The following is an 11,930-nucleotide window of genomic DNA, read 5'->3' as shown; positions in this document are numbered from 1 at the left end:
ATTTAAAAATTTTTGCAGAAAGGTATTCACCACCACGATCAGATCTTAATGTACGGATATATTTGTTATGTTGCTTTTCCGTTTTCATCTTAAATTCTTTGAATTTTTCAAAGCATTCAAATTTACGGAAAACCAAATAAATGTATCTATATTTTGAGTAATCATCTGTTAAAGTCACAAAATACTCAAAACCACCTCTTGCTTGTATATTCATTGGACCACACAAATCAGTATGAATTAATTCTTAACTTATTACAGGATCTATTTCCTTTGCAAGTAAAATGTCTCTTGGTCATTTTACCTTCTAAATAGGATTCACAAGTTGGAAGTGCCTCCACTTTCAATGAACTCAAAGGTCCATCAGAAACCAACCACGAGATCCTATTTAAGTTAATATGACCTAGGTGTAAGTGCTATAAGTATGTTTCACTCAATTCCAAAATATGTTTTATTTTATGTGATTGATCAATACTATTTAGTTCCATTTTTTGTAGCATATCATGAGAAATATCAAATGCAAATAAATCATGTATTCTAGGAGTAGAAATAATAAAATGCTTATTAAACTTAATAATTTCATAATTATTAGCAAAATAAACATTGTAACCAGTATCCATTATACTTGAAACTGAAAGAAAATTCCTTCTTATAGAAGTACGGTACGTAAAGAACATTATTCAGTCTTAAAACTCTAGAACTACTAAATGAAATAGAAACATTTCCTATAGCTAAGGTTGGTGCTGGTTCCCATTTGCTTGAAACACGTTCAGTTCATTTTCACTTGGCGTCATGTTTCCTGAAACCCCTTTAAGGATGTACAGATATGATTAGTGGCTCCCGAATCTATAGACAAAAAATGGGTACAAACAGCCGCTAAAAATGTTTCAACGACATATAAAAAAGATGTACCTTATTTCTGCATCTTAGCTATGTAGCCGGGACACTGTTTCTTATAATGACCAGGTTGCTTGCAATGATAGCATTTTCCCTTAGGCTTAGCCACACCACCATTAGCACCTGAAACCTTACGAGGTTTATTCTTCCTTGTATTTTTGCCTTTTGGCTTAGAAGTCAAAGACGAAGGTTTGTCAACCATCAATGCTGCAGGAGGAGCTTGTTACTTAATGATAGATTCTTTCGCTTGTAGCTCATTCAACAGTTTCGCAAGAGATAAGTTTATTTTATTTATGTTATAATTCAAGCGAAGCTGCTGAAAACTATCTGGCAGTATCTGTAGGACCATCTCAACCTGAGACTCCTTATCAATAACCGCACCAAGAATTTCCAACTCATTCAATAGACTCAACATTTTGAGAACATATTCCCTTACCGAAGTTCCTTCAACCATTTTTGTGGTCAAAAGAGCTTTTATGGCCGTCTGCTTTGCAACACATTTTGCTCACCAAACATCTCTTTGATAGATTCAAGCATATCATAAGCAATAGTCATGAACTGATGTTGATGTTGCAACATATTTTCCATAGAGGTAAGAATGTAGCATCTTACCATCTCATCAGCCTTGACCCACTTATCGTAGGCTTTAATCTCATCATCAGTGGGTTCATCCAACTTAACAGGACATTCCTCAACTAGCACAAATTTGAAGCCCTCAGCACTAAGAACAATAGCCAAACTACGTTTTCAGTCCACATAGTTAGGGCCTTCTAATTATTTTTATTCAGGATTGAAGTTAAGGATTGAATAAAGACATGGTTAATCTGTTATATAATCAAATTAAAATAGAACATTAGACATACTATAGAATAATAAAATTCTTCAAAACCACATCACGCATATAACCATGTACATAAAAAGTTAGAATAGTTAGGAAAACTCAACCATTTAAGCAAATATACATGTAATGTCAGATATTTTATCTCTTAAATGAAACAGAACCAACTCATTTGGAGAATCAACTGTTTATTTAAGTTAGATAAATATCACATTTCATAAGTCTCTAAACCATTGAACCAACATGTAACTTAGTTGGAAAGTTAATACAAGTCATCAAAAACAAGAGACAAAAGACAGTATTACAATATACAAGTTTATCCGATGGGGAAGATGACCGATATCAACCTGTAAACTCACATTATGTACTGTTATTAACCACTAAAAATCTTAAGGAATGATCCCTCTCACTACTGGTTTGCAAAAAATAATTTTTTCAGAATTTGTAATCTTTCCGTAAAGATAAAAAAGCTAAAAAAAGTCATCAAAACGACCCTGAATGGCCAAAAAATGGCCTGGATCACAATATATTGTGGGTATTGTTCAGTGGGTCATTTCCAATAAACGTACCAAATTTTAGGTCATTCGGAGTTAGTAAAAAAATTAAAAAACTTCAAAATCAACCAAATCGACAATTATTGGTTGAGCTATTGCGAGGGATAGTAGGGCTTCCTGCACTACTTGGCCTTACTACTACTGTTCATACAGTGAGCAACGACTATAGTTGGTCGTAGTCAAGACTCATCATCGTTTTGCACTTAATCTACAAAACTAATTTTCACAAAACTATGCAAAATTCGTTTTATGATTTCTTGATGATAAACTTAAATTCTGTTGGAATTAATAACATCATCAAAAACATAAAAAAAAGCCAGCAACTACATGATATATAAAACTTGAAAAGCTGCCAGCAATAACATGATTTATACAATTATTATCCGAAATATGTACAACAAATCATGTAACTTGTTTTACATTATCTAGCATATGTAAGAAGACTACTGATACCAATTTTTAGAACATGCACAGCGGAAGCAATAATTCTACAGGATCAATAACTTACAGATATCTAGATAATATAACCAAAACAAAAATCAGAAAACTTACCTCTTGAAGCTTTTACACAGTTCGTTCAACGCCTTGTTTGCCAGGTCTGCTACCTTCTACTATTTCTCGATTAACCTTATTAATCAACCTTGTGTGGGCAAGTACTTTTGGATTGGACAAGGATCATTGAATTCTCAAAATTCAACCTATACTTATTCCCACTTTCAATTGAATAAGAAAGAGAAAGAGGCAAATGTTTTGGCCTTTATTGTAACCTTAAAGCCAAAAAACGTTTTCAGCCTTAATGCCCTTTAATGCTAAAACATTTTTTTAGCTTTAAATCTGTCATAATGCCAAAATTAATTCTTAATTCTTTTATTCCTTATTTACAGAAGACCGGTAAATATTACCTCTTCTATAACTCCTTTTCTTTTCTAAATTTGATTAGTTAATCAGGTATAGTAGGGATCACAAATTTATTAACTGAGGCTTCCAATTATGATATTAATTCGGTAATGAATGAATTATCATATCATAAATTATAAATTATTCCACTAAAAATCTATAATTGCACTCCTCGATTTAATTTCCAAATCTACCATTACATCTTATTTAACCCCCCATGTTAGAATTACCAACACCAATCAATTAAATTAAATTCTCTAAAAAATTTAACTCACTGATTAATTTAATCATTTATTTATAATGCTTAACTTATTTCACATGACGGATATAAAATCCACTTGCAGGGTTTTCAGGTGAAAACTTATAATCAACCATAAAGGGGTGTCTTCTATCTCAAGTTCAAGACATGGTTCTATCAACTAATTAATATTTCACTAAGTGATTCATCATCATCCAACCTATCAGGAATATGTTGACTCACAAAAGAGTCTCACCTTTTCATAGATTAAAACGACAAAACAAACCACATAGATCGTAATAATTATATCAAGATTAAGAGTATAAGTACATGTAATGGACTAGAGAAATCATTTATTAATATTCAAAATAAAAACGAATATCTCTAATTGGTCCATTCAATACATACGAAATGTACTAGAACAAGAAGTTGGAATATTACCACTCACATAATTAAGATCAAATTATATTTAATCTTGTGCTACAATCATCAAGATATTTGTCCTGCCTCAACTTTGATTGTGAACGTTAATTTATTACTTATAAGAACCGACAATATTAATCTTTCGTGCATGATTTAAAATACTCCATACACAAAATTGTCTACTATATAAGCAAAGGACACACATGTTAACACAATGATCTATTCAAATAAAGATTTTATTAATATAATAAATAGTCATTGCATGAGATAAAAATATAATACTATAACACAAATTACATGGTTAATAGTATATCCTAACATGTGAAATATCCTACCTACCACTTGCCAAATCACCAGTGGTTAGACTACACAAGAAACATATATAAGCCATATGTTGAAAAGATAAAACATATTCAAAAAAATCATAATTGGATTGATAGCTTCTCCAAGTCCAGCAATGACTGTCTAAGTGACATGACCTGATTACAGTACATAACTAAAAGATTTTTTTGCATAAAATTGATAATTGAATCAGTACGATTTAAATAATTTGAAAAGAGAGTAAGACAAACACAATCGAAGAGAAGTTCATAAATTTAATACACTCAAACTCTATATAAAATATAGCAATAAGAATCAAAGAGAAACTTGGTTCATCTCTAAAGATTGTGCAACAACAACAACAAAAAAAAGAACCGACTCTCTGTGTTGCTATAACATTTTCAAGTTATGTTGGATGATAATGAACAACATCTGTCATTAAACTATCAATTGGATCGAGGCAAACATGTTCATGCATTAATTTTTCCTGCAACATAAGAATTCTCATCTAGCTCTATATTCTAAGATAACTACAATAATAACATACTCAGTCATGTATTTCCGCAAAGTAGTGTTTAGGGAAAGTAAAGTGTTGGTGTAATATATCACAAATTACAATAATCATTACAGTTAAAAATAAAATGAGCAAAAGTGAAGAAAATAAAATAATCTTCTTCTTGGCTGACGTGCGGATATCTCACTTTCTTTAAGTAGATACAAGCACACTATGACATAATCTACACCGATCCAGTAGTATATCTCGTGACTTGTCCCCTCCAGGATACAACAACCCATCAACGATGTACAACTCAAACAACTCCGAATTAGTTGAAGAGTCCAAAGCTCCACTATAAGAACATCTTCCTTCAACATATATTTACTCACTTTGTATAGTGAATATGTTGGGTTCAAAGTATATGAAAAAGTGTGAATGAAAAATGAAGGAAAACTGGTGGAGAGAAGGGAGACACCAATTTAGAAAGTTTACTCCTAAATTAGAAAGTTCACTCTTTCTCCCACATTGGTGGAAGAAGAGAACTTGTCAGTGTTTAAAATAAGGAACACTTACTCCATATGGTAAGTGAGGCAAGAAATAAGAAATGCCTCGCGCCGTCGTCTTCGTCTCTCGCTCGGCTTCGAATTTGGATTTGGACAATGATCGATCGATAAGATCTATATTTTTGGACAAAATTTATTCAACAAAAATTTAATCCGAAGGGAAAATAAAAATGCAGTAAGTTTTTATGTGTTTTGATCCTCCTGTTATACGAATGCATGGTACTATTTTGAACTGATGCTTCTGGAAGATGCACTGTTTCAAACTGATGCTTCAGAAGGATGCAATACTTCAATGAAATGACACACTGATTCATGAAATGGTCTGCCTATTCAGAAAAGATGCAATCTTTAGATGAATAGACATGATTTTTTAGGAAAGGTCACACCTTTTAAGTGAACCATTGTCACTTTTCAGAAGAGGCATATGAACGCTATATAAACCTGATTTCATCCACAGGTTTAGATATGGAAATTTTCTGAAATACAATCTCTCTTCTTGTCTTCAAAATATTCTATGGGATCAATAAAAATTTTAAGTGAGTTCGTAGAATCCTACAATTTGAGGTACCACTATTGTTCGGATTGTAGGCTATTTTATCCTGGGAGGAAGATTCCATAACCTCGGGTACAGTAAGAGAATTATTCCTTAAGGACACTCCGTGAAGTTGGGGGACTTGGCCTTAAATTCTGTTCCATCTATTTTTCTAAAATCTGATACACTTCTTGGATAGATTATTACTAATCTTATGTTGAAGGTGTTAAAGAACTTCAAAGGTGTTCTTGTTTATACATGAACTATTGTTGAAGTTGGTGTTGCATTTATACAAATTCTTATATCTGAAACTACATAAGACAACAATCTTAAGGAATAATTTGTTTATAGAATCTGTATTGCTTGTTTTTTGGAGATTAAAGCTTTAAGCTTTATACTCTGTTTGAATTTAACTAGTGATTTGAAGACATAAAATCTTCATCACAAGTTAAAAATCACTCGGTTGATAATTGGAAGTCATAAGAACTTCATTGTTAACTAGAAACAAGAAAAAAAGTTTAAAGTTGCTTAACTTTGTAAGTAGTATTCTAAAAATACTAAATTTTATTATCTTGCGGTGAGGAAAAATATGACTAATGAAAGTCAAATGCAAGATGCAACTATGATTGTGCGGGAAACTAGTATTGCCTCAACAATTTGAGCAAATGCTCCACAACCAATGGCACATGTGGAGAAGCCAGGAAAATTTACGGGCATTAACTTTAAGCTATAGTAGGAGAAGATGTTCTTCTACGTCACAATGCTAGGTATTCAGAAGTTCACTAGTGAGGATGCTCCTGAGGTGCTCAAGGAACCTCGTACAAAGAGCGTTTCATGATTGTAGAGTCTTGGAAACACTCGAACTTTCTTTGCAGGAATTGTATATTGAGTGGTATCCAAGACGACTTCTACAATGTTTACAGTGGAACTAAGACATCAAAAAAATTATGGGGGCACTAGAAAGAAAATACAAGATGGAGGATGCGGAAATTAAGAAATTCTTTGTTGCAAGGTTCCTGGACTTTAAAATGATAGATAGCAAATCGGTTGTCTCTCAAGTGTAGGAGTTGCAAGTAATCATCCACGATCTCTTAGCAGAAGGTTTGATTGTGAATGATGCATTTCAAGTAGCGGCGATCATTGAGAAGCTACCACCTATGTGGAAAGACTTCAAAAACTACTTGAAGCACAAACGCAAGGAGATGACTGTCAAAGATCTTATTGTCCGACTGCGTATTGAAGAGGATAATAAGGCTGCCGAGAGAAGGTCAAGAGAAAATTCTACAATTAATAGAGCACATATTGTAGAAGATGACCAAATTAATTCTAAGAAAACAAAGAAAGTTGAATAAGGAAGCAATCAACCTAAGAAGAAATTCAAGAAAAAGTGCTTCAACTGTAGCAAAATTGGCCATAAGTCCACGGATTGCCGTGCCCCTAAGAAACGCAAGAAAAAGCACCAAGCTAATATGGTTGAGTCCAACAAAGAATGTGATAATTTGTGTGCTATGTTCTCTGAATTCAACTTGGTGGGGAATCCTCGCGAATGGTAGATGGATTCTGGTGCCACCCGCCATGTGTGTGCCAACAAAGAGTTTTTTTCGTCATTCGCTCCAGCTCAAGTAGAAGAAATGATCTACATGGCTAACTCTACTACTGCTAAGGTAGAAGGAATAGGAAAAGTGTGCTTGAAAATGACTTCAGGCAAGGTTTAGACACTGAACAATGTCTTGTATATTCCAGAATTATGTAGGAACTTGATTTTTGTTTCACTTCTAGACAAGAACGGATTCAAATATGTAACCATTTCTGGAAAAATTATAATTAGCAAAGGAAAAATATATGTAGGAAAAGGTTATCTCACCGAGGGCCTTAATAAGATGAATGTAATGAATGTTGAAATAAATAAAATTTCAAGTTCTTCTTACTTGCTTGAGTCTTATAATTTATGGCATGAATGTTTAGGCCATGTTAATTACAAAATGTTACGAAAACTGATTAACTTAGAAGTTTTGCCAAACTTTGAGTGCAAGAAATCAAAGTGTCAAACGTGTGTAGAATCAAAGTATGCAAAGCATCCTTATAAGTTCGTTGAAAGGAATTCCAATCCCTTAGACTTAGTACACACTGACATTTGTGATATGAAGTCAACACCATCACGTGGTGGGAAAAAGTTTTTCATAACTTTTATTGATGATTACACTAGATATTGTTATGTCTACTTGCTAAATACTGAAGTAGAAAATCAGTTAGAGAAAAAGATAAAAATCATAAAAAGTGATAGGGGCGGAGAATATGAATCTCCTTTCGCTGAAATATGTGTAGAGAATGGAATCGTCCATCAAAATATGGACCCGTATTCACCTCAATCTAATGGAATTGCAAAAAGGAAAAATCAAACGTTAAAGGAAATGACGAATGACTTACTTATAAGTTCCAGTTTACCATAAAACTTGTGGGGTGAGGCTATCCTTACAGCCAATCGTAGACTCAATAGGGTTCCTCATAGTAAGTCAAAATCAATTCCTTATGAAAAGTGGAAAGAAAGAAAATCCAACTTGAAATATTTCAAAGTGTGGGGGTGTCTAGCAAAGGTCCAAGTTCCTATGCCTAAAAGGGTTAAGATAGGACCTAAGACGGTGGACTGTGTGTTCAAAGGATATGCTAAAAGCAGTAAAGCATGTCGGTTTGGGTTCATAAATCCCAACATCCGGATATAAATGAAAATACGGTAATTGAATTCGATAAAACTAAATTCTTTGAAAATATTTACCCGTATAAAACTAGACATGAATAGTCTAGTGGATGATCTAAACGACCTCGAGATAAAACAAGTGAGAATGTACATAATGAAGAGAATCCAAGATGTAGTACACTTCAAAGAACTTCTACTACATTTGGATTAGATTTTGTAACATGTCTCTTAGAAAATGAGCCTCAAATATTTAAAGAAGCGATGTCGTCTTCGAACTCTTCCTTTTGGAAAGAGGCAATAAATAGTTAGATTGATTCAATCTTAAGCAAACATACGTGAGAATTGGTTGATCTTCCTCCAGGGAATAAACCTTTAGGTTCTAAATAGATCTTCAAAATAATAATGAAAACGGATGGTACTATTAACAAATACAAGGAAAAACTTGTAGTAAAAGGCTTCAAGAAAAGAGAATGCCTTGATTACTTTGATATATACTCTCCAGTAACAAGGATAACATCGATTCAAATGTTAATTGCCTTGGCGGCGGAATATGGTCTTGAAATCCATCAAATAGATGTGAAAATCACATTCCTAAATAGAGAATTGGAGGAAGAAATTTACATGGAACAACCAGAGGGTTTTTTGGTTCTAGGAAAGGAGAATAAGGTGTGTAAACTTATTAAGACAATGTATGGACTACAACAAGACCTAAATAATGGCATGCGAAGTTCGACCAAACCATGTTGGCAAACGGGTTCAAAATAAATAAATGTGATAAATGTGTTTATATTAAAGACACTCCAAATCACCAAGTCATTGTGTGTTTATATATAGATGATATGTTGATCGTTAGTAGAGACATTTCTGACATGAATGCAATTAAATGAATGCTCGAGAGTAAGTTCGATATGAAAGACCTTGGAGTTGCGGATGTGATCTTAGGTATAAGAATTCATAGAACTCCACAAGGGTTGGCATTGTCACAGTCTCATTATATCAAAAAGGTACTTGACAGATTCAAGTATATGGAATTCGGTATTTCCAAGACTCTTTTGGATGTGAGCTTCACACTTTAAAAGAATGAAGGTGAAAGTGACTCACGATTGGAGTACGCAAGAGTATTGGGATGTTTAATGTATATTATAAACTGTACACGATCAGATATAGAATGCGCTATTAGTAAATTAAGTCGGTACAGGAGTAATCCCAACAAAACTCATTGGATGGTAATGAAAAGAGTTTTGGGGTATCTTAAATACACTCAAAACTATGCTTTGGATTATAATAAATATCCCATGGTACTTGAAGGATATAGTGATGCAAATTAGATCACCGGATCAAACAAAGTAAAATCCACGAGTGGATATGTATTTATTATCGTTGGAGGTGCAGTCTCTTGGAAATCATCCAAACAGACATGTATTGCTCTCTCTATAATGGAATTTGAATTTATTGCATTAGATAAAACCAGTAAAGAAGCTGAATGGCTTCAGAATTTCTTGGAAGATATTCTTTATTGTCCTAAACCAGTGGCATCAGTATGTATACACTGTGATAGCCAAGCGGCAATAGGTATGGCAGGGAGAATAATGTACAATGGTAAATCTTGTCACATACGACAGAGACATAATACCGTTAGGGAACTTCTCTCTAGTAGAATTATCACTGTTGACTATGTTAAGTCAAAGGATAATGTGTCGGATCCACTTAAAAAAGGCCTATCTAGAGAAAGAGAGGAAAGGACACCCAAGGGAATGGGTTTAAGTCCCATGACAAGTCAGCATGGCAGTAACTCTACCGAGCAGACTGGAGATACCAAGATCTAGGCTCAAGGAGATCGAACAAAGTTGTGTCTGACAGGTTTAATATTGTCAATTACTCAACCCATTCTCATGATGTAGACAATGTTTAGTAAACAAGGATAAGACTTAAGGTGAAAAGTCTTTTAATGATTATCTAAATTTAGAAGATTTGACCAAATAGTTTAATCTATAGGATTGAACAGATGTAAATCACCTATGTGAGGGCAAAATGGAAGCCTCTTCAAGGAGAATGTTAGTAAAGGCCTATTCTTTAAGCTCTCATAAAATCGGGACGTGTTTATAGCTAAAAAGAACAAAACCGTGTGAACCATAAATGGTAAAAGGATGGTTGTGTGAAATGTGTTATCTAGGTATACACTAAAGCTAGACGATTCAAAGATATCAAATCTACCGATTTACCGAGTGCATCTAATGCATGTTTACTACAAAAAGTTCAAAGGGAAAACCACTTATCCAGATGCAATCAATCTTTGCTTTATGATCACATACTTTTCCATACAAATTTTAAGAACAATAGCCATTTCCCATGTGGGAGATTGTTTGGTTTATAGTATATGAAAAAGTATGGATGAAAAATGGAAGAAAAATGGTGGAGAGAAGGGAGACACCAATTTAGAAAGTGTACTCCCAAATTGGAAAGTTCACTCTTTCTCCCACATTGGTGGAAGAATAGAACTTGTGAGTGTTTAAAATAAGGAACACTTACTCCACATGGTAAGTGATTCAATAAATAAGATATACCTCACGTCGTCGTTATCATCGCTCTCTCGGCTCGGCTTCGACTTTGGATTCAGATTCGGATTCGAATTTGGCAAATAATCAATCGATTAGATCTATATTTTTGGACAATTTATTCGACAGAAATTTAATCAGAAGGGAAAATACAGTGGGTAATTATTCCTTAAGGACACTCCGTGAAGTCGGGGGACTTGGCCTTAAATTCTGTTTCATCTATTTTTCTGAAATCTAATACACTTCTTGGATAAATTATTACTAATCTTGTGTTGAAGGTGTTAAATAACTTCAAAGGTGTTCTTGTTTATACATGAACTATTGTTGAAGTTGGTGTTGCATTTATAAATATTCTTGTATCCGAAACTACATAAGATAACAATCTTAAGGAATAATTTTTGTATTGTTTGTTTTTGGAGATTAAAGCTTTAAGATTTCTACTTCGTTTGAATTTAAATAGTGATTTGAAGACATAAAATCTTCATCACAAGTTAAAAATCACTCGGTTGACAGTTGGAAGTCATAAAAACTTCATTGTTAACCAGAAATGAGAAAAAAAGTTTAAAGTTGCTTAACTTTGTAAGTAGTATTCTGAAAATACTAAATTTTATTATATTGTGGTGAGGAAAAATGACTAACGGAAGTCAAATGCAAGATGTGGCTACGACTGTGGGGGAGACTAGTATTGCCTCAACAAGTCGAGAAAATGCTCCGCAACCAATGGCACCTGCGGTAAAGGCCAAAAAATTTGCGGGCATTGACTTTAAGTGATGGAAGCAGAAGATGTTCTTCTACCTCACAATGCTATGTATTCAAAAGTTCACTAGTGAGGATACTCCTGAGGTGCCCGAGGGAACCTTGGACAAAGATCATTTCATGATTGTAGAGGATTGGAAACACTCGGACTTCCTTTGCAGAAATTGT

General features: G+C 33.7%; 1 protein-coding gene across 1 annotated transcript; it reads right to left on the bottom strand.

The window, feature by feature from the left end:
* Nucleotides 1-1,117: 1,117 nt before the first annotated feature.
* On the bottom strand, nucleotides 1,118-1,615 carry LOC124894810 (the record flags this gene model as incomplete). The annotated part of the gene is made up of 2 exons (XM_047405336.1): nucleotides 1,118-1,378; nucleotides 1,507-1,615. Coding segments are annotated over 2 exons (370 nt in total), but the record flags the coding sequence as incomplete, so codon positions are not given.
* Between the last annotated feature and the right edge of the window lie 10,315 nt (nucleotides 1,616-11,930).

The sequence above is a fragment of the Capsicum annuum genome, unplaced genomic scaffold (assembly GCF_002878395.1).
Source record: "Capsicum annuum cultivar UCD-10X-F1 unplaced genomic scaffold, UCD10Xv1.1 ctg77573, whole genome shotgun sequence".
NCBI lineage: Eukaryota > Viridiplantae > Streptophyta > Magnoliopsida > Solanales > Solanaceae > Capsicum > Capsicum annuum.
Note: the sequence above shows the minus strand (reverse complement) of the source record. Positions and strands in the feature narration are given on the sequence as shown.